Source organism: Lissotriton helveticus, chromosome 2_1 (assembly GCF_964261635.1).
Source record: "Lissotriton helveticus chromosome 2_1, aLisHel1.1, whole genome shotgun sequence".
NCBI classification, from domain to species: Eukaryota; Metazoa; Chordata; class Amphibia; order Caudata; family Salamandridae; genus Lissotriton; species Lissotriton helveticus.
This window is the reverse complement of record NC_136059.1, coordinates 1,121,915,476-1,121,939,922: the sequence shown is the minus strand read 5'-3', so window position 1 is coordinate 1,121,939,922 and position 24,447 is coordinate 1,121,915,476. Positions and strand designations below refer to the sequence as shown.

Genomic DNA, 24,447 nt, shown 5'->3' with positions numbered 1-24,447 from the left:
ATAGGCCTTATAAAATTCACTTGTGAACCCGTCCGGGCCAGATGCTTTTCCGTTGGGTAGAGCTTCTATTATTTCCGTGACCTCTTCAACTGTAATTGGTTGTGCTAGGTATTCTCGTTGGTTATCAGATAGCCAAGCTATGGCAATGTCCTCAAGGTACGCTAATATTTCAGGCTGTTTGGCTGTGTTACGTGTAGCATATAGCTCCCCATATTTGGACATAAAGGCTTGCAATATACCTTGAATATCATACTGTAGGTTACCTTGTGAATCTTTAACTTTCGTTACCGCTTGCGGTGTGCGTTCATGACAGATTTTATAGGCTAGTACGCGCCCTGATCTACCTCCCTCCCCATATGTTCTTGCTATTGGTCTCTTCCTCACATATTTAAGTTCACTATCTGCAGAGTTTTGGTATTCGGATTGAGTTTCACGGATAGTGCCCAATAAAGCAGTTTGTGGGTGCGTTCGTATTCCCGCTCTAGGTGTTGGAGTTTGTCTTTGCATTTACTTATTCGATTACGAATGTCTTTTAGAATACCTGCAGTGGTATTGATGCATGCTCCACATATAGTGGCTTTGAATGCTTCCCACACTAAGCTAGGATCATATACAGATTGTTGATTGAATTGGAAAAATTCCTCTATGTCGTGGTGAATGGCAACGTGATATGATTCATCTAATAATGCTTTGGCATTAAAACGCCATATATACAGTGGCGGAGTATAGTTGGGTAGGTCGATGGACAGTAATATTGGGTTATGATCCGATAGTATCTTTGGTAAATGGCGTATTTCACCTATCTAAGTAAATGCTACTGAGGTTGTGAGCCAATAATATATCCGCGACCAACTATTACTTATGGTGGCACTGTGTGTAGCTTGCATAGCAAAAGGATTTTGCAGTCTCCACACATCTACTAAATTGAATTCCCCATATTTTCATGTAGTATTCGTAAGGCCCGAGTGTGCGGTTCTTTAGTGGTACCAGATCTATCAAAGGTCATCATTTAATGCCAGGGTAAAGTCCCCTCCCCATATTGTTTCCATCTCATAGTTTTCGTAGCTGCGCCCGAATATGAGTGAAAAAATCAGGGTCATCGATGTTGGGACCATAAACATTCACTAACTGCAAATAGTGACCTCTAAGTTGACCAGACACAATGATATACTGGCCCACATCATCCGTCTGTGTGTAAGTTACAATAAAGTGTACCCCTTTTTTCACTAGGATTATAACCCCTCTGGAGTAGGAGGAATATGACGATGTGAATGTAGCTTCAGCCCATCTGCGTCCTAGGTGATGATTGGCGCCATTTGTTAGATGAGTTTCTTGCAGAAAGGCAATATCTATATAGTGTCTATCAAGGCAGGCAAATATGTGGCGTATTTTTGGGGGGTTACTTAATGTGTAAATGTAAATGTAGTGTATTTTGTAAAGTGCACAGCTGCCCCAACGGGGCGTCCTGGCGCTGTATAACGCTGTGGAACCCTTCCTGGCTCTCCCTGTGAGATGCCTCTCCTGGGCACCCCCAAGGTGAAGCCAGGCATCCCAGTGTTGTAGGGGCCGTTGTGGAGATTAAGCAAGCTATTGCCCAGAGTTGCAGCATGGGACCCATGATTAGAGTAGGCGCCGATGCGAGAATTATCGAGTCCACGGACATTGAGCCCAAGACCCTGCCGCGTCGGGACTTGAACCCTGGTCCCCGGGCCTGATCTCTGCTTCAGAGTATGCCGCTCTAACCAGTGAGCCACACTTCTCCACTTAACCCTCTGACATTCCAGGTAAGCAATCTAAGTCATGATGGCAGTACCTTACTGCACATTGTAATGGATAAGAAATATCGCAACATGTTGGAGTGTTCCCTGGTTGCATACATGCAGCAGAGCGCATAGTAAATTACAGTGTATTAGCATCATATGTTTAGCAGCCCAAGTGGCTGCCTTGTGTTGCTTTGTGTGATAGCCTGATAAACTAACAGTACCCCAATCCCCCCACCCACTTTAGCATCCCAAATATGCCAAAGACATACCAGAAGAAAAATATGAACATCATACTGTTATGGGGAGCACCCTTGGGGGGGCTGCTAAGTGCACACAGTAGCATCTGCATCTGTGTGGTCGGGTGTTACCTATACAACATGGCCTTTACAGTTCCAGATAAAACATACAATCATTGCGGCAGAGAAAGTCATAATTAGGGATTAACCACTACAAATCTGAAGGTAGCACTTTACAGATTATGAAACTTACAATTTCATGCAGCCTGCAAAAGCAATGGGAAGAGTAGCACAAGTACATACGATATATGGTAGTATGCTAAATGATATGCATCCCACACCCTACCAACTGAGGGTGCTGGAAACACACTGTGCACATCTACAACAACAATGTAATGGGCGCTTCTGCATAGGATTACATTGTGCATGGTGCATGGAGAGTAGCAACAGAAAACCCACCGAAACAAACATTGTGCTGCATCCAGTATGGCCGAATATTGAAAAGCACAGTGGTTACATTACCCAGGATTCTTGCCACATCAGTCTGAGTCTGACGCTGTGGTGGACCTACCTAGCATTTTGTTTTTATTAGCAATCATTTTAATGAAGTCCTGTGCAGCTTTGGGCGTGGTCAGTATCTTAGTGCCTCCTCCATGAGACACACGTAATCTTGCTGGATAAAACAAGCTTCTTCTTCATGGACGCAAATTCCTTGTGAGCAGATTGTACGAACATCGTAAAATCAGGGTAGAACGACACTGCATTGCCTTTATAGTTGATTTGTTGTTTTTCTCTAGGTAAACGCAATATCGTATCCCTGTCCCTGTAATTAAGGATCCGGGCAATAATAGGCCTTGGTCGAGTGCCTGGAATCGGCTTGGAAGTGAGAGTTCTGTGCGCCCTTTCGGCAATGAAAACAGGGGAAAATGCCTCTGTGCCAAAAATCTTGTGCATCATGTCTTCCTCAAATGTCTCCATTCTGCCGGTATTTGTGCTTTCCGGATTTCCCGTAACGTGAACATTGTTGCGTCGCGATCTTGCCTCCAAATCTTCGTTCTTGTTCTTAATAACTTCTAGTATTTTGTCCATCTCTAGGCATTTACGAGCAGTGGAGGTGAATTCGTCTTTAACTGTCGAGAGACGCAGCTCTGCATCGTCCAAACGTTCGCAGTGTTTATCGATTTTGGATGCCATATTATCCACTCTTATTGTAAGGGTGTCAATCTTGTCAGTCTGCAAACTCTGCTCTGTTGGATAGCTTGTAGAGTATCTTCGAGTTTAGAATTTTCAGCATGGTCTGCATCAAGTTCGGTGTCCGAGTGGGTTGACTTTTCTCTGGGTGTGCGGCGGGTGTCTAAAGACAGTTTAGGCTGCTGTTTATCAGGTTTGCCCATAGTTAGCAGATAGAAGAGTAGTCTCTACAATAAGTGTCAGCCAGCGAGGAGATCTGTAGTGTTTGGCCCTGTGGCGACCAATGGCGTCAACCGCATACACCCTTCAGACTGCAGCGGTGCTGACTGCAAGGCTTGGCGTGTAGTAACAGAGCAGGCAGCACTCCTCATGCGAACACGTAGCTGATGGTAGATGATGGAAGGCCGATGTAGCATAAACCAGTGGTACAAGGAGGGGGCTCCTAAGTAGGTATACCACCCTGGCTGTGGTGCAAAAAATCTGAACTAGGGTGGACCCCCTGATCTCAGCACCAACAACCTAGTGGCAGCTCAAGACCAACCCTGAAGCAGGACCAAGCACAGACACAGCTCAATCCAGTTCAGTCTGCAGCCCCAACAAGGCGAAATAATTACGGCTAGTAGCTCATCAATACAGCCTGCAGCAGCTATCCCAAGTGGGGCAGACACAGCAGGGCAAAGCGGCTGTACAATTTTCACAAGTTTTGCATTGATATAGAGCAGGTGGAGTCACGCAGGAGAGAGGGGGCAAATCACGGGGTTCAATACACAGCTGCGCGAGATGATCGTGGCGCCACGCTGTACTCACGGTTACCCCAAGCGTGGCCAGGCAGTTCTAATCGGTTCCCAGCTGATGGTAGTCTCTGCCGCCTCACTGTGTCCGCTGCCCACACGTGCCGGGTAGTTCAATCTGGGCTATGTGTCACGGGTGCGCGGGCCGGCGCTCGTTACTGAGCGGTCTTGCGGGAGAACACACTGCACCGCACAAGGCCCGTCACCGCCCTCTGCTAAGTCTCAGTCAGGCCACGCATGCATCGGGGAGAGCTGAAAGCAATGTCCGGTAACAGCCCCCGCCGCGCGCCAGTGCGTGGGGTGCATAATTCAAGCAGATACTCACACTCCAGGGGCAGTCACAGCGCGCTCCGGTCCATCCGATCGGCAACGCAGGTCGCCGCCATTTTGCGCCGCTCTCAATCTCCAGCAGGCTTCCCTTGTTTCCTCAGTTTGCAGCAGAAATTACTGGCACGTTTGCCTTCAGGACAGCATCTACATGTAGCTGCTGTGTTTTGCCGTAATTTTTGACGAGTTATGATCATCAAGGGCCGGCCAAAACGTTATTTTAATTAAGAATAATAGATCCGACCAGGGGAGCGACACTAACATGCAGCCATTCCGTTGTGCGCCCTCTAGCGCCCCTACCACTAAGAGTTAAGTGCAGAAGAGGTACTTGACCCATTTGCTCAGGATCCACAATAGGTCGGGCCCCGGGACATGAGGAGTAATAGGCCTCAACCACCACAGTTGGCCCCAGTAACGCCTGCGTGCCACATAGCCCTCTGACAGGTGTTCTGACACACAACAACATCCTGGTCCGTGGCGGGCCGTATTCAGTTATAAGTTTGTTCTTTGTGCCTTTCATTCACACAAGCCCCTCATGAACCAGAACTTGCGAGTCATGATCTCAAAAAAATTGACATAAAGTGTCATTCCTTTTGATGATTTCAACATGAATAGTATTTTCCTCTCTAGCAGTGCAGTGCAGTGTTAGACTATTATCTAAACCTTTCTTTTATGGGGAACTTTGTATAATAAACTTTATTGTGGCTTCTTCAGGATCGCCTTAGATGGCACTCATCCACTCCCTTCGACTCACAACTTGCTCATTGTTGTTTATTGGACAAGCATGCAATAACAATATCCTCATCTTCTTCACTCCATTCGCTATTGCAAACGTCAGGGTTACAATGCATTTGAGATAAGAAACCAGCCGTGATGTTTGATTACATGGCATATACTCTATGTTGAACAAATATTTGTGTGATATAGAAGCCTGTTTGGCAATACGTGGCAAAAACTTTCTTAGAATCATTCTTCCAGTATGCTTATTAGAGGTTTGTGGTCAGTTGTAATAAAAAATATCCTTCTCAACAAGAAGCTCTTAAATTTGGTTACTGCCCAAACGCATGCCACAAGTTCCATCTCTATTACATAATATTGTGTTTCATCATGCAAACCTCTTAGATTGCATGATGCACAGTCTGTGAGCAGTTGTTAGATTTGGGGATCTCTAGTTGGCAGAGGTAGGTACCTTTGACCAAATAGAGACATTTGTGTCTAGTCAGGATAAGGGGGTACGCTCCTAAAATAACCCCTGCTCACCCCCTTGGTAGCTTGGCACTAGCAGGCAGGCTGATCTCAGAGGCAGTGTGTAAAGCATTTGTGAACACATACAGTAACCCAGTGACAACACTACAGATGGACACCACAGAAGTTGTAGTATAAAAAGAAGTATTTTTATATAGACTTAACACAAGACCACAATGCTGTACTGGTAGAAATAGCTTAGTTCTCTTTAGATGTAAAATGCAACACTTTAAGTTCAATATACCTTTGGATGCGTAACGCTATACAACGAAAGTGTTGCAGGGAAGGTGTTGCGTTGGTTCCTTACACGCTAGAACGGTGATGCGTCGGGTCCCTTCTGCTGCGTAGGGGATACTCGGTTCTTCTCCGCGTGGGGATGTGATGCGTTGGTTTCTTACTGCGCTTCCATGGCGATGCGACCAGCAGCGACGTGATATGATGAAGATCCGGTCTAATGAAACAAAATGGCGTCTTCTTCTTGATGCGACAACGATGCGTGCACGCCCGATGGCCGTGCCGCGACTCAATGATTCTTCTGAGCCACGACAGGCCCTGCGACACACTTCTCCAGTGATGCGACGGCGACACTCTTCTCCGGTGATGCGAGGCGCTTTGGGTGATGCGATGACAACAGTGGTGGCACGCTTCTCCGGTGATATGATGGCATCTGCTGCGACACTCTTCACCGTTGATGCGACGACAACTGCTGCGGCAGCGACACGCTTCTACGTCTTGAGTCACGCTTCCAGCTCCCAGCGACATGCAGTCTCTCAGAAGGTCCAGCTCAACAGTAGGCACTTCAATTCCCAGCAAGGGAAGGCAGGGGAGCTGGTTGGTGAAGTCTGTTGTCCCTGAGACTTCAGCAGGAGGCAAGCTCTCTCTCAAGCCCTTGGAGATCCTTTACAAGTTGATTTGATTGTAGCATTCTCCTTTATCTGAAAGTCAGTCAACCACTGCAGGCAAATCCCCCGAACAGCACTCAGCTTAGGGATAGTCTCCTCCTCAGTTTATATGGTTCCTCTCCTCAGCAAAGGTTCTTCTTGTTTCCCAAAAGTCATCTTATTCTCTGGAGTCTGGGTCCCCTCTTTAATACACCAAAATCCTTTGTCTCTGGAGGCAGCGTGCGTCTGTACCTAGTCCAAACCAGTATTGTGCAGTCCTGGAGCACTTTGTTGACAAGACTCCTTCTTTCCTTTGACAGTGTGGGCCAGGGACATCAGACGCACCACTGGAGGTGGAGCCAGCATTGTGGAAGGCACGCACAGCCCTTTTCTGGTCCCAGGTGCAACTCTTCCCACACATCTACAGGCAGATAGCTCTATTCAGCCCTGTGCTGACTCACCCAGTCTCCTGGAATGTCCCAGCCCCTGTCACTCAAACTCCAGACACGTAATACACAACCTAGTAGAGGCAGGCTTGGATAGTTAGGCAAGAAAATACCTACTTTCTAAAAGTGATATTTTTAAACACAGAATGTTAAAACCAACTTCATTAAAATATGCATTGTATCATCCTGAGTTCAGGCATTCTAAACTCGAATTTCTACCTAGTTCCCTGAGTCAGTTAGGATTATAAGATGTTATAATCAAACCGCCCATTCTAGCCTTTGGGGAACAGGTAGCCTTGCAATAGTGAAAAAAGAAAATAGCTTTAATTCACTATTAGGACATGCCACACACATCAGGGCATGTCCTACCTTTTACCTACAATGCACCCTGCCCTTGGGCCTACCATAGGGGTGACTAATATGCAGAAAAAGGAATGTTTAGGGACTGTCAAGTGGGTGCACTTGCCCAGTCAACATAGCAGTACCAGACTGCACACAGGCTCGGCAATGGCAGACCTGAGACACACTTTACAGGCTGCTTCTGTGGGTGGCACAACCAGTGCTGCAAGCCCACCGGCAGCATTTGATTTACCAGTCCTGAGAACCCGCAGTTCACTGTACTAGGGTCTGGCAGTAAATTAAATAAGCCAATCATGGAGCCACTAAACCATACATCAATTTACAATAGGGAGAGCATATGCACTTTAGCACTGATCAGCAGTGGTAAAGTGCACAGAGTCATTAAACCAAGAAAAACAGGTCAGTCAAAATACAGTAGGAAGGCAAAAAGTTCAGGGATAACACTGCAAAGTCCAAGTGGAACAGCAGTTCTTCATGTGACTCAGTCTGGCTCAAGACAGCACCTAGATTGCTTAACAGGCATCTACAGTAACAACGGTGTTCAGAGATTTGTAAAATAACTTCAAGAAGTAACCATCTTGAATTTCTCTTTTTAGTTCTTTTTTTCAAAATCCTCTACCCGGTCATAATCTTTATCCTTCTTGATTAAACGTCTCAATACACAGTTTTTACTGCACCTCGAGTAGAACTCCCATAGTCGAAGGAAACAGTCAAGTTTATCTCAGTTACTAGGTTGTTATGACTTGCTTATGGCAGAGACCAAACTTGGTTTGGAGACGACTTTGTTGGCACTAATGTGATGTCCTAAATGTTCCATGCTGGACTGTAAGAATTTGCATGTATCCCTTTTGAGAGTGAAACCACTAACCTGGATTATTATTAGGACCTCATTAAAAGTTGTAAGTTACCCCTTGCGAAAGGTAGAGTAAATTTAGTGCATCATCCTGGAACGCATTGCCACAATCCATGCCTTCAAAAGGTTTGCTCATGGGGTGTGATAGATTCAATAAATCATGTTGTCTTCTTTTGCAAAACAATTTGGTCGTATGTAGCAGTAAAATCAAGCATGGAGAAAATTCTAGCATCACAGAGTGTAGCTACCATTAAGAGGCAGTGGATGACTTTCCGCAAACATCTGGCGGTTTCTTTAGCACAGGTCAATACATCATCCTATTTCTCCACTTTTTTTTTTTTAGCCACAACTGCAGGAGATAACCACTGTGATGCAGAGACAGATTCAATTATGCCATCAGTTTGCCATTTGTATAAAATGTCCTTCTCTTTCCCGCAGACTTAAAGTGGTATCATGCTTACCTTTTATTTCACTGCTATTGCTCCTCCTTTTAGTTTAAACAATGCTGGAACCTTTTGAGTTGACCAAGTTCTTGTTTAAAAACACTACGGTGATCCTGAGAACACCATCAAGAACACCCTTGAGATCACTGAGTAAGTAGGGTGCTTTACACGATTTACAGATTTGACAGCTCTGTCCATCCTAGAGTATTTACACCTTAGTTGACCACATAAACCGTGGTGGAAGTTGACCTACTTTCAAAATATAGGTGCATTCATCTTTGATTTTGTATGCCCCATAAGGACATAGCATAGGGCGACTGTGGTGCAGCCTCTTTAGTTGGTATTTTGTTGTTTGTCTCCATGAAAATGATGATGATCCTCGAACGTGTATGCACAAGGACCTCTACTTTGGACTGGTTGACCTGCAGCACATCTGTGTTTCCTTTATATCTCGCACTTATTTCAAATTGGGAACAAAAAGACGAAGTCTTTTGTGTGCCCCTCAATCGGCGAAGAATGTCTTACGACAGTTTCCCACCTTCCATAAAAGTGATCCTTCGTACCTTATATACAACAGTCTTTTCCTGAGGCAGAACAATTCCTATGTGAGGCTAGATGGTTATTGGCCCTGAAACAGTAGCACCCATTCTTATGAGGTTCTTTGGACTTGGATTTGTTCAAAGTGAATTTGTCTTTGGTTCTGGTAACATAATTTCTGGCTCATTCAAGCTTGACATCAGTAGCCTGCAATTCCGAGTACTGCGACATTTTCATTCCTTTGACTGAACGTTCCACACTCTGATTATACTAATGACTTCGTCCAAGGTTGTTTTTTTGTGACCAACCAGTCTTTTTCTTGCCATTGTACAAGTAATGTACATGACAATTTTATTGCATATAATCTGGATGCTAACATGAGCTGGTTTGCTGCATATGCCTCAATTCACTCTCCTGGAGCTTGATACCTGTAATAAACATTTTGGTATTTCATGTTTATGTTGAGAATGGTATCAAAATGTTCCTCCACACTTTCTCTTCAATGTAAGTGTCTGGCAGCGCCTTTTCTTCAAGTTTCTCCACCGGTGTTACATAGTCATCTGCCTTCAGCTCTTAGACAATTGTACAATAGTACTTGTTTCCTTTGGGTACTATATTCTGTCCCCTCGCTAGCGACTATGTGCTTCTCAAAGGTCTTAATCTATTGTTCCCAGCATTTTCTTGGTGCTTTGGGACTTTCAAGGAAGGTATTTGGCATATGAATGGCGTTCATGACTCCTGCCATGATATGTCAGATAATAATGGAAACACATAAGTTGTGATGGTATTGGTAAAAATATATATCTATATTCTCTATTAGGATGAAAAAGTAAAGGATATGACCTTATATCAAGTAGAAGGAGGTGAGATTGGCTAGTCAGTGCAGTACTGTGATTCCTAACTCGGTGTGAAATCCGATAGGGAAGTGCGTAGTAATACAAAAAATAGTTTACTGAACTACAAATGTGGAGAAAGCATGCAGGCAATGACATATTAACACTGAACCATAAGTAATGATGGGTTGACAGCACAGGTAGCCTCAACAGTCTTCTGAGCCCAAACCGTACCACAGTGTGTGGCTTAATCGAGTAACGCTGGGGGTGTAAGCATCAAAACATGCTGATGAGCACTCTTCCCAATCTCCAAGTAAGTGAAGTACCAGAAAGTGAAGAGGTGGTGCCAGTACTCTTCTAGAACACAAACCACAGCTCAGAGGTTTAATGTAATGAAGAAACACCAGTGATGTGGCCGACGACACACCAGAGCGTTAAGAACAAGACCTGGCTGAAGGGAAGACCTGCTGGATGAGAAGCATGACATAGGTGATGGAGGGGCAGAGCAGCGTTGGCCGCCAGTAGTGGCAAGCAGGAGTGTGTGATGAATGAGCACACAGGGTGCTTACCCACATGAAGGTCATTCATGCTGGAAGGGTCGTCGGAGGGCCAAGAGCAGTGTAGGTATGCCATACTCATCACCAAAATTAACATGTAGTGATGACAGGAGCCGCTTATGGAGAAGGAAAGCACCTTTATTGTCAAGTTCGCGCCAACGTTTGCGCTAAATGTAACTGCAATTGAAAAAAACAATAAAAAATAAAAATGGACTGCTCCCTCACAGTGACTGCTGGCTTAACAACGCAGTCTACATTAATGAAAAGCAATTATCTCAAATTAGGAAATGGGGTGGGTCCGTAAAGCACAGAAGGCTGGACCACTGTTAGTTGTAAATAAAAGGAAGAAACCTCGCCCGTGGGTATTTTTAATTATTACTTTACAGTAAGGAACAAAAACAAGTAATCCTCTTTTGTTGCTTTAACAACCAACATTCAAAAAAATATATTAATAATTTAATTATGCGTATGTTCAATACACAGAGAACACAGACAGTTAAGTTACATATAGTTTAAAAACACAAAATTCAGATGTTCTTAACTAGTATCAACAGAATTCAAAAATCAATACAAAAGCAGATTTCATGTGGAGAAGTAGTTATGTGCCAACACCTTTTTGTGATAATTGGCTAAAATCTGAATGTCACTAGAGTAACTACAAATCCCAGGTCACACTTTTTTTTTTAAACAAGGAAGACGAATAGACCATTTGTATAGGTTGCTGTCTGTCCATTGGGATCTGGAAGAATCGGAGATATTTAATTGGCTTTTATAGTTCTGCAGAGGTCATGGAATTCGTATTGGCTTGTTTTTCAAGAAGGCTCCCTGACGAATCTCAGCACCATCTATTGCCCCTGGTTGTAGGTTTGTCGACCCCAATGATTCAATGAACTGGACTAGCCTTAATGTGTACAAAAGCATCTAATTTGTAAATGAATGAAAGTGCACCCGAGAGCGACCCTCGATGAATGAGCGGGCGTGAGAGCATCCGGGAGTGTGTAATGTCTGAAGACTGGCGCGCTGCGGTCTGTAGTTCACCTTAAACCCTCGAGTTCAGGAGTGACTTCGAAAGCACTTCGTTCGGAGACTGCTTGTTATTATATATACGTATTTGGGGTTATTTGTTTTTAAACTAAACGTACCTTAAAATCGGTGCATGCTTTAGCGTACTAAACGCACCCATAATTACATAAATAATATATTTTTGAAAGTTGTTTGGGAATGCAACACATGAGGATCATTTTCTTTTCATTACTATAATGAACTATTAAAATTACCCACACGCGAAATGTCATCCTCGTTCTACAGTCAAGCAGCCAATGCGCACCAGGCGCACAAGGACACCCCCTGCAGCCCGACTGGGCCAGTCCAGAGCTGGTGAGAGCTGCTTAAAGCATTCTTCAAAGACCAAGCCGTCTTGGTATGCGGTTTGCTGCTGTTTTGGGACTGCCACAGCAGGACGAGATACGAAACTAGGTGAGCAGGGCTCACTGCCACACCCTAACCACCGGGCAGGTCTGCTCACCCCTCCCCTCGAACCACAGGGCCTGCGGGTTCCTGAGTTACACCCCTGCACATATGTTCCGTCCAACCCCTAACTTCGTGGTTGGAATGTAAACGTCAGCATTGTGGCTTCTAGGGCTCGAGCACATCAGTACACTCCCCTGTTCTCAGGCACCTGGTTGACTAACTGAAACAAACATATTGGAAATGCAATATGTCTTGCATTTGTTTGAGTTAGAGCTATTGGCAGTATAAATGGCAATGTCTTTTACCTATGTGTTATGGAGTATATGTATGTGGTGTGTAGTGGAATTATGTGGGTTGATTTGGAAATGTTAGTTTTGGAATTGTGTGGCTTTCAGTGGTGTGGAGTGGATTTGTGGAGTGAAATTACGTGGCATGGTGTGCAGTGGAATTATGTGGATGGTAATTATGTGGCATTGAGTGTACTGGAATTATGTTGAGTGGGATTGTGTGTTATGGAGTGTAATTATGTGGATCAGTATTTTGTGGAGTGGTATATAGTGGAGTTGAATTATCTGAAGTGCTATTGAATTTTGTGGAATTATGTGGTGTCGATTGAATGTATGTGGTGCGTTGTGTAATTGTGTTGAGTTCAATTATGTGGTTTGGTGTTGAATTATGCGGTAGTGGAAATGTGTGGAGCTGAATTTGTGTTGCGTGTAGCTGTGCGGATAGCTTTGCCTATATGTTTTTGTTTTGTTGTTTTTGTGTGGTTGGTATGTGTTATGTGTAAGTAGAGTGTAGTGTTATCGAGAGATGTGTGGTATAGCTTTGTTGATTTGAGATGAGTGGTATGGTGTGTTATGGACTTGCATGTTGTGTTTTGTAATACATGAAGTATAGTGTTGTTTAGTTGAAGGGTGTAGTGTTAATTGCAGTAAATAGTTAGAGTAGAGTAGAGTTTTTGAGTGTATTGGAGCGTTGCCCCAAGAAATGTAATGCATCCTACGACCTTACAGGGAACTCTTATTGAACTCAAAACCTGTGAATACTAACTTGTAAGATATTCTGCAAGGGGCCTGTGCACAGCTGCTGAATTACCCAGGTCCAGGAGTGACCAGCTAGGCCAGTCTGCTTTTTTCTAAATATTCTGTGACATGTAAATGTATTTAACTAATTGTAAAACTAGGACTACAAGTGTCACAATTCTAAAAACAAAACAGGGTCTGGACTAGCTTATCATGCATGCAACTGTGGCGGGTGTGGTATAAATGGATCAAATGGTTATATATTGCTGCTGTCCGTGAGGGAAGCTTCCACTGCTAATTGCTCCTGCTACATGTACTAGAGAAACAAAACTGTTCCTGTGCTTGTGTTAAAGAAACTTGGTACACTAAACAAAAGCAAAAACAATTGCCATTGCCAATGCTTGTTTGTTAATGTGGCGGACACTCCACAACACTTAGGGCTCCTCCCATATCTCCAAGTTTATAATCCATAGCCTGTCTGTACCCTTTTGACAAATCCTGCCAAGGCCTGGACGGCCACCGCACAGCAGGAACTTGTATTCCGAGCTGTACGCCCTCGGTGTCGTTATGTTCTGACGTGGAGTCACCGTGTGACCTTAAGTGTCATTTTTCACTGCTATGTGCATCTTCTATTTTGAAACTTGTAATCTAGTCACACAATAAATAGCTCAAAGTTTGATAGGACGTCCGATGAGTCTTGCGAAAGGAATGTCAACTGTGAATCGCAAGAGCACCGTGCTGTTACTCCGGTGGGGTGGGCGTATATTCTAGGTATTTATTTGCTAGATTTGTATCTCAGTAAGGTTGACATGTAAAGGCTAAGATGTCTTGTAAATAAAATAAATATCGTTATCACAGTCACTGTTTCAAGGTCTGGGCTTTTCACTCACACACAATGACAAAGCAGAGTTCAAACCTAATACAAGCAAGAAATGGCACCCACCTCCTGGTTGGAATAAACATCTATAATTGGAGTGTAATGGGCCCTTCAGCCAACAGGGTCCTGGTGACATTGCTCCTACTGCATCATGGACGGCCCCCACCACCTTTCAAATAATTTCTAGTATGGGCTCTAATCAAATTGGTTTTTAGAAGTCAACAAAGACTATGATTCCCAGAGTGCATTTGGTTGTCACATAAATGCCCAGGAGTGGAGATAGTGTCCGTGATGGCTTTGAGTGAGGTGGTCAACCTTCAACCGACACAGCAGGCGCGTTACTCTTGTACCAGTACATAATCATCTTCACAATGTTTTTTTTTAAGGGAGTACGACTGTATTTCAGCAAGACCGTAAGAATCAAGGGCAATAACAAACCGGCAATGTTCAGAGACACCACTGCAGCAAAGAGCCAGATATAGCGTCAGTGATGCATGCGCCACCTCAAAGTCATAGGGTTGACCCCCTTATTCATCCCTTTTCAGCCTCCCATGTACAGCTGAAACAAGACATCTGGAGCCATGTTTACTTTCTGTTCCTGTGACTGGTTTCAAGTCCCGTGAGACTAGTGCAAGGTTAGGAAAACGCAAGCCAGCAACTGCTAACCCTCTCTATCCCTATTTGACACACATATCACTGACTAATCATTTCAAAGAGATTTGGGGTGCTGCAAGAATATTGTGATGAGAAAAACTGGAAGTTGAAATATTGTTGCTAAAAACATCGTTTTTTACTTCGGTATGTAATAATGTGGGGCATAGTCTATTGTAATATAGTGAGTATGGATATCGCTTGCCTGAATATCCTTGCTGTGTGATTATGTAGTTGTGTTTAGCATTGCGGGATTCCTTGCGGCAGAGTGAAACGTCTTACAACAAATAAACTTGTGGAGTACAGAAAACATCAAAGACACTGGCGGAAAGCAACTGATAGCCCTGTAGTTGCAGGAAGGAGGAGAGAACACATTGGGACGAGAAACATCAAAGAAGCCGACAATCCTAGTCAGAAACAGAAAAAGAAGTGCAAAAACGCAGCAAAGTAGACAGAGGAGGAATAATACTTGTAAGCGGGCAAGTCGCCAGGGACAGGAACCACCCACCAAAAGGAGGGACAAATGCAAAAATTAGCCACTGAAAGGAAGGAAATTTAGACAGGCACTCCAAGGAGCTAATGGGGAGTGAGGGGCGTAATTAATGTCCATAGAGAGGATACAGCATGCCTCGCAGAGCATTGCATGCGCTGCTAGGCTCGACCTAAAATGCGAGTTCACAGAATGTCATTCATTAGGACTGTAATCCTCTGACGCTGACGGAAGGATAACCAACACTAGCTCAGGGTCCTACATGTAGTTGGTAAAAAAGATTTTCTTATCTCCACACTGTACGGAAATAACTGCTCCAGTATTTAAAAACAATGTGTTTTTTAAATGTTTTACATCTTTCTGTCACTGTACTCTGATAGACACTATACTGATTAGCTTGGGCGAGCTACCCTTGAGAGGAAAAAGAGACCAAGGTCGGGATGAAATCCTTTTGACCTTTTTTTAGGCACACGTAGAACACAACAACATGTCAACACAACTTAGAATAGAATTGACTTCCCTGTTGCTTCATGGTCCCTATCTGGCGATCCCAATCAAGAAGTGAATTTATCTACCACAAGGTAATTTGAATGTTTCCTTTTGATTGCACCTTGCATGTAGGCCCGATTCTCAAATTGCATTTTGTACTACTACTTACATACTACAAAATACAATTCACAAACTTTTGGCTGGAGGCCTCCGCCTCTCCTGTCTTTTCTGTGCAGCATTCTTCATCACGTGTGCAGAGATCTCTGTGAATGGCGGTATACATTTTAGAAGTAAATGTAGGAGGTTCAAGGGGGAATTGAATACTTACTAGAAGGAGTTCATGGATATTTCAAGAGGGACTTGGAAGGGACCTGCTAATATAAAACACCCACCCACAAAAGAATAAGGTAATTGCAGTTCACATCGTACACTTCTAAAGTTACTATAGCCCTATGGGGTCAAACCCAGTGTAAACACACTCCAGCTCTGCCTTTGACTAAGTCAAGCACCACACATGGCCAACATTGCCAACCAATAGTACTGCAGAGCACTTCCATAGAAATCAATAGAGGCAGTGGACTAAAATAATCCCCATTGGAATTTATGTTAAATTAATGACATTGGTTCAACATTTAAAGTATTTATATATTTTAAGTGCTTAGACTACATGGCCCCTTTTATTAGCCCTAAGCGGGATTGCGTGATAATAGCTAATATCATAAGATAAGATGAGGCACTGTCCTCTGGATAGTCGTGTAGCAGGATTAAAGGTGACCAGTCTCCATTCTTGTCCATTTTTGCGTATGAAACAAATTCCACTTTCCATATTTTCATGTATGTTCTACATACACCACGTGTATTTACCTCCAAGATAGCGGTTGGTGGGTTACGTTCTAGTGTATTGAGGGACTGCGGTTTATCTACCGTGGTGCCTCCTACTCATCTTTACTCATGGAGATGGACAGGAAGGCCAGTCCATGACTCTGTTTTCTTTTCAAGTAAGTTATCTCGTACATCAGGGAGTATTGTCCTAACTTTTTTATGCCCTTGCATCACTGACTATACTGAAAGCTGTGCATTATACAGGTTTATAAGCCTTTGGATTGTTGATGTTCTACACTACTTGTAGATAGGCTCACTATTCCACTACTCCGTCACTGCTGTTATCTCTGTGCACTCACAATATGAGGTTCTCCTTTTTGTATCTCTGTTTTTGACGGTCATTGGGGCGCTTAGCACGGATTGATATGCTGGTTGATTAACATGGGACCTCACACCACGGATGTTTTGAGTCTACCGCAGAGCAACTTTGGTGGTGCTTTGGAGTTGGTTAATTCAGCTAACAGAGAATTGGTGGGCTCGTTTTGCGTATACATTGTATTGTACTACCTCTCTTGTTGGCCCCAACACCATACTGATTGGTTCTGTGGAGGCTACTGATGTCTCAATAGTTGGGTGTGTTTCTATTAGATGAAGTGAGAATTACCTACAATCATAAGATCTTTGTAGACGCGTTAAGCCCCTTTTTGTTTATTTCCTATATGCCATAGTTAGCCAGATGACTGGTCCCGATCAAACCCATTGACTACATATTTTGTCGAAAAATGTACATAAATCCCTTGGTTTCATTTGATTGTCTCACTAAAGGAATATATGTGAATTGTTTAACGGGTTCTATTAGATTAACATTTTTATGAAGCCAGGGACACAGTTCAGTGTTGTAATCTTCACATTGTATGTAATACGGCTTGACTGCGCACTGTGTCGTCTGCACTATTGTCTCATTTGTTCCATCTTGCATCTATGTTAATGAAATAAATACACTTGCAACAAAGAAAATTGAGGTTGCTTGTATATATTGTTTACAGCATTGATTGGATCATACATGTTTTGATCTGATTTGGTTATGGTTGAACTCAAGTTTACGGTTTCCCCAGTGAAAGCGATCTAGGGGACCTTTGTCTTTTCTAAGTATGTACACCCTGGTCTTGTTGGGAATGTGGTGTGGGTCTTTGTTCAAAATATATCAAGCCAAAAAAAACATTTTTCTGAAGTATCAGAAAGATTCCTATACCGTACCAAAAACTGATTTTAACAGCAAGTAACTGATTAAACATTTACCCATTAATTCATTAACTTGTTCTCCATTATTGTTAGTACTCGACAATTGTTGTTCAATTAAATTTTTTAAGGTACTGTGGTCTACATATGTTATTACTTCTCTTACAGGTTTGTGTAGCTCAGATTTTACGTGTAATACAAGTATTGGGGAACACACCCAAGCTTCGAGGGATCGCATTACGCCTGCTCACTTCCCTGTGGGAAAAACAGGTGAGAAATTAAGTTTAAGAAACTGTTTTTTCTTCTTTTATAGAAGGGAAACATGGTGCTTCCAAAAGTTCTTTGTTATTAGACAAAGCGAGAAGAAAGAAGGTTCTTACCATGGTTCTACCTAATGCCATCCAGTTTTTCGTTTTCAGGTTATTTCATCTTAAGTTGTCACATTTGGATCACTTATACACCAAGCAAAGTGACATATGTGATTTCCAGTGTCCTTGCAACAGATACCCACATAAGAACATGCCAGCCATTTCTGTTTGTGATTATACGTCAGTCACCTCACCCATTTTCTATTTTCTTTTTCTCTTCCAAAAAAAGACCAGCTGGTCTCCCCCTGCATAAATACGAACAATGTGGCTTTGTGCGTGATTGTAGGCTTTACTGGGTAACTGACAGATGTAGGCATCCCAAAGCTTTTTGTCTCCTCACGTTTCTCTAAAAGTACCCTCTTTCAGGGCATCATTGCTGGGCTGAGGTTGGAGAATGTTTAAATACAGCCTTTTGTATTTCACCGCTCCTTTTTCATCAGACCACCAAGTATTCAGTCCCTGTCCAACAGCTATTTCAAAACGTGCATCTGTGTGCCTGCACGTTTCACTCTATCAACAGATGTATTAGTAGGCAGTGTAAACCTTTATATTGTATTGCCACCGAGTCAGAGCTCCCCCAGAAGCCCATGGTGTCATTAAGTGTAGCTGTCAATACTTCATCAAGGTCTCTACATCTTATCTTGAAGCTCCCTACAGTTTACAGTTTGGACCCAGTCACTTCACCAAGCATTTTCAACCGTGGCTCCATGAATGAATGAATTTGTTATTTGTACCGCGCTATATGGAACTTAACCCAATTAAGGGCATCAAGGCGCCTTAAGATGGAAAGGAAGCAAAGTCATACATTGCCAGGTCAGCGGTTCAAAAAGGAATGAAACAGGGTGTAGTAATTAGGTCCACGCTTGAAGGTAGTTCTCAAGTAGATTTATTGAGCAGATAGGTTAAGTCAGGTACAAGCTCAATGGGAGATCTAAGGGGACCTAGGGGAGACCCCACCAGGAGCATCTAACCAGGTGCTCAGCCCATCCAACTGTCACTATCTAGGCAGAGTACCAACATTCTGACTGCTGCACTTATGAACATTCCATAGATGGTAGAAAGGCATCACATTGGGAATAACAGGATATTACATATCCCCTTTTCTTATACAGAAATTAAAAATTAGAAACAGCATATAAGAAACAGAGAAATGAAAACAAGAAAAGTGAGCACAAGAAGGAAAGAACTAGCGAAAGAGGAACACCCGTCAGAAGTAAAACATCAAGAAGAAAGCAACAAGAGAAATAAAGAAACACGCAAGAAATAGGAATTAAACGAAGGAACTAAAGAGAAATTCAGAAGTAAAACATCAAGATGAAAGCAACAAGGAACTAAAGAGAAATCTGGAAATAGGAATAGAAGAAAGGAACTAACCATACAAACCATCCTCTCTTCTTACACAGCAGAAAAGAATAGAAGAAATATGAAAAATAACTCCGACGCACACCTACTGGCCAGAACAGGAATGAATGGAGAATGAAAGAAAATTGAAATTACAGGACACAGAAAAGCAAAAAAATGTATAGTAGAAAAGAATATGAGGAACAAATAGGAAGAAACCTCATTAGAACACTATTGACCTTAAACAAAATACTAATTAGTAATGCAAAGGTAATAGCGTGAGAAAAAATTAATTAAAATACAATAAAACGGAACATATTTAGCAATAAGTGTATGAAAGCACTTAAATAGAACCAAACTCAAGCTAAATATGATAATAACACAAAATCTCATTTGCACAGTGCATGAGAATATGAACAGAACTTACAAGCGTTGCAAGTATCAAGACACAAAACTGTGAAAATACACAGCAGAAATGAGTAGAATTTAAAACAAGAAAAGTAAAAAAAACTTTAAACTTTTCAATAAATTCTATCAAAATAAGCACCAACAAAATCTATGTGAGGTCTATGTGAGGACTAATGTAGTGCTGTTAGAAACTAAAGGACTATAATCCTTAGCAAAACACAGAGAAACAAAAATTTTAGTAATCTGTGTATAGACACTAGATGTGCATAGTCTTGAACTAAAGGGAGTATAACCCTATACAAACCACAGAGAAACTAAAACTAGTGGAATCTGTGTATGAACAACTGACTTGCACAACAGAAAACTAAAGGGACTAAAACCCTACCTAAGACAGATAAAAAACATGCTGTATTATAAGTACAGTCAAAATAGTAAAGAATATACAGCTGTATTTTTAAACAAAGGTTGGATACGAATTCAAATTACACTGATTAAAGTGCAACTAAATTTAAGTCACTGCTACAACAAAACAACTGCCTAGAAGAATAAAAGTTACACTGTGAAAAGGATATACAACAAAGACTAGGCCCATATAAAGAGGGACCAGTGAAAGAGTGTGCGCACCACCCAACACTGAAGATAAACTAGAGTAAGGAGACCAGCTCCTACACACCACTAACTGTGCCCAAACAACACCAAAATGAGACATCTCACATACATACCACAAACACAGGCAGCTAATAGCAGTGAACATTACAAAAGACACATCATCAACCAGAATGATAATAAATAAGAAAAAGAATGCTGTCAAAATGCACATTACTTTTGATAGGTACTTATTATGAATGGCAAGAAACATTAAGCTGTCTCTAAGAAACGGAAACAGGAACCTGGAAGAAAATGGGCAACCTAAAAATCGTGCACACCAAAGTTAAGACATGCCTGTAACAAATTCTGCAACACAAATAAATAAATAAACAACATTAGCTCCGGTGAGCGATCTCTCACCCGGGGTTCCCATAAGATGAGAGGACTGGACTCGTTGTTTTCCCACTCTTCAGTTTTGTTCAAAATGCCATACTTGAGTGATATGAATCCCTGGACTGGGCAGGGACAAAGAATTGTTGTCTTCCTTAAGCTCGTGCTTCCAAAGTCACATACACGAATTCTGTACAACAAGCAATGTGGGAGATCAAGCGCAAAGATATCCATTCCCCAGTCGGCTCCAGACAGGCAGTGCTCAAGTGTGACGAACAGAAATATGACCCCTGAATCAGACGTTTTCCTGACGCACGAAGATGACGTGCTAAGGGGACCAGGAAGGAGCATCAATTGACACTTCAATGACGCATGCAGTACAATCACCGACTCCCCTTGAATGTTCCATTGCGTCATCATAATCTTTAGGAGCCAGCCCGATGAAGAGCTCCCAGAGCAACGAACTTCTCTCCAGGAACAGCATGCGCCAGAGACCAAGACACAGGAGGCAGGTAAGCGCGAGCAACGTCACGTTACAGTTAACTGTCGAAGACAGTGTAAAGCGATAAAATAAAATATTCAAAAACTCACTGTCAATGTAATTTTGAATCCGTACCTTCCGTGTTAGAGCTGAAGACTAAATTAATCATTTGCGTGCTAGTTTCTATAATTCCTGCTGCCAAAAAAAAAACTTCCAGTAGATGGCAGTGACACTGTGCTCACGATAACAAACTGCTTGTGAAGATCGTAGCATGAATATGAAGGTAGAGAAACAGCACACAAAGATCGAAGAAGTGTTGCAGGAGTGGGCAAAACGTTGGCAGTTCAACAACACTTAACTGTTCATTAGTGAGTCACTCGACTGCTTATTTTACAAATAATCAAAGTAAAATAGGATGAAGTATTATGACAAGCTATGTTTAAATCCTTGTAGTCTCATTTGTAAAATAGTCAGACAAAGTGCGGTCAGCCTAAGTGTCACTAGATGTCGTGTGGAGGCTTGACACAGCTCAGGATGAGGAAAGGCTTGTAATTACAAAGCAATTTAGTGGCTTCAGCTTGTTGAGAAAAAAGAATGCCGATTCCAGAATGTGCTCAACTGCACTATACCTTGACTCATAGATGCACAGAAACACTTCAGAAAGGTGAAACACACGCCCTCACGAGACGCTTGAATGATCAAGGGCAAAGGCTTGTAGAGAACGGCTACAGTCAGAGAATTGACTCACCAGACGCTTGTACAACTGGCAGGCTGCTGTGGGCGACCGGTGGCAGGTCACTGGTGGGGTCACGATGCCAGTTAGGGTGCCTTGAATGAAATTCAGAATAACTTGTTCCAGTAACTTGCTTGTAGTACTTGTAGAGGTGAATGAAGTAGGTTCTTTCAGTATCGTCGCCAAAATAATGTAGTAATTAGGTCCACGCTTGAAGGTAGTTCTCAAGTAGATTTATTGAGCAGATAGGTTAAGTCAGGTACAAGCTCAATGGGAGATCTAAGGGGACCTAGGGGAGACCCCACCAGGAGCATCTAACCAGGTGCTCAGCCCATCCAACTGTCACTATCTAGGCAGAGTACCAACATTCTGACTGCTGCACTTATGAACATTCCATAGATGGTAGAAAGGCATCACATTGGGAATAACAGGATATTACACAGGGCTCAGAATGAAAGGTCTAATACGCTAACGAGAACAGCCAAGTTTTAATGAGTTTACGAAAAACGTTTTTGACGGCTGGTTGGCGATTTCTGGGGGGAGTGAATTCCAGAGTTTCGGCCCTAGTAGTGAAAAAGCTCTCCCACCCCATCTCGCTTTCCTGATTCTGGGAACCGTCAGCAGATTTTTGGAAGATGATCTAAGGGATCTACTGGGGGCATAAGGTGTTAGACGTGCTTTGATCTCTTCAGAGCCTGAGTTAAAGACCGCACTGTGAGTCAGACAGAGAATTTTGAATGATATTCTGGCCTGAATGGGTAGCCAGTGCAACTCTCTTCTCGCCGCCGTTGCAGAAGAGCGTCTAGGTAGGTTGAGGACCAACCTGGCCGCCGCGTTCTGTGTCACTTGAAGTCGTTGGATCGCTTTCTTATTAATGCCCCCATAGAGGGTGTTGCAGTAGTCGATCCTGGACAACACCAGGGCGACCGTCGACTGCTTACGGGCCTCAAGGGACAGAAAGGGAGCGATCTTTTTTAAGGTCCGGATAATGGAACAGCAGGTGCCAGTGGTTCTATTCACCTGAAGGTCGAAAGACAGTGTTGAATCCATAATTACTCCTAGATTTCTGGCAGATTTTGCTGGGAAAGGGCATTCGCCCAGGGAGGTAGGCCACCATTCCTCACTCCACTGGTCCCGACTTCCTCCAAAGACCAGTACCTCAGTTTTATCTCCATTAAGCTTGAGGTAGTTCCTGATCATCCAGGAGGATACTGCCTCAATGCAGAGTTTGAATTTTGCCGCGTCGTCATGTCCAGATTGGGTTGAGGAGACAATAATTTGTTTATCGTCAGCGTACGATAACACTTGGAACCCAAAAGTTCTGATGAGTCTGGCCAGGGGGGTCACATAAATGTTGAATAGTACAGGGCTCAATGCCGAGCCCTGTGGGACCCCACACTGCACCGCTTTAGGAGGTGATAGGTAGTCGCCGAGCTTCACTTGTTGTTGTCTTTGGTGCAGAAAGGAGGATAGTAGGCCCAGGGCACTTCCTCCGACCCCTATCTCCCTCAGTCTTTCGACCAGAATCGAGGGGGACAGGGTATCAAAGGCTGCTGTTAAGTCCAACAAGACCAGGAAAATGGTCCGGCCTTTGTCCACCTCCAATCTGATCTTGTCCACTACGATCGGAAGAGCGGTCTCCGTGCTGCGAGCAGCTCGAAATCCATGTTGAGAGAAATCTAGGCAATTCTCTTTCTCCAGGAATACTGTCAAATGACGGTTTAGGTGGGCTTCGAGTATTTTAGCTGGTGCCGGGAGCAGGGATATCGGGCGGAAATTTTTGAGAACCTCCGGGTTCAGTGATGTCTTCTTTAGCAGAGGTTTAACTACCGCACGTTTCCAGATTTGCGGAAAGATTCCTTCCGAGATTGCTCCATTTAGAATCTCCAGGAGAGGAGGTAAAAGAGTATTTCTGCATGCCTTTAAGATCTTTAAAGGACATTGGTCCAGGGGGGAACAGGATTTAATAGAATCAAGAATCCGGTTAAGTTCCTCCAATGATAAATCTGGGAATTCAAGAAGGTGAGGAGTGGGAATACTCATTTCATCGGGATTCGTATCTGGCGACTGGCTTGCTGGCTTCATAGAATTATTGTTCAATTTCTGATTAAGGGTTTCAAGGGAAGAGTGGATATCTGCAATTTTGGTAGAAAAGAAGTCTGCTATGTTATTGCATAGCAGCTGGGTGTCTGTCACAGGGTTAGCAGAGCTGGGGATGGTCAGAGAATTGATGATTTTGAACAGTTCCCTTGATGATTTTAGTTCAGAGGTCATGTTATTAAAATAGGTTATTTTCTCCTCTGTAATGGCTATTTTATATTCTTTCAAAGCAAGTTTGTGTTGGACTTTCTCCTGTGCTTTGGGGTTGGCCATCCAGGCCCTTTCCTTTTGCCTGCAGATCTGTCTCAGTGCCCTGAGTCGCTCAGTGTACCATGGGGCTGAGGGAGTCTTTCTGGCAGAGTAGTGTTTTTTGATAGGTGCTAGAATGTCCATTGCCCTTCCGATGCTATTTGACCAGTTCAGGGCCTCCTTATTCAGGTCAGATCTTAGAAAGGAGGTAGCGCTATGTATCAAGGGGGCTAAGGTGTCATTATTTATGTTTCTGAAATGTC

At 43.1% G+C, this 24,447-nt stretch overlaps 1 protein-coding gene across 1 annotated transcript in view; it reads left to right on the top strand.

Annotated features, from left to right (window-relative positions):
- The window catches only part of FOCAD (focadhesin), a 1,210,644-nt gene that overhangs the window by 486,211 nt on the left and 699,986 nt on the right, over positions 1 to 24,447 (top strand). The window contains exon 15 of the mRNA XM_078675948.1: positions 17,695 to 17,796. Coding sequence (XP_078532074.1) covers positions 17,695 to 17,796 — 102 coding nt within the window. The remainder of the gene's footprint in view (positions 1 to 17,694; positions 17,797 to 24,447) is intronic.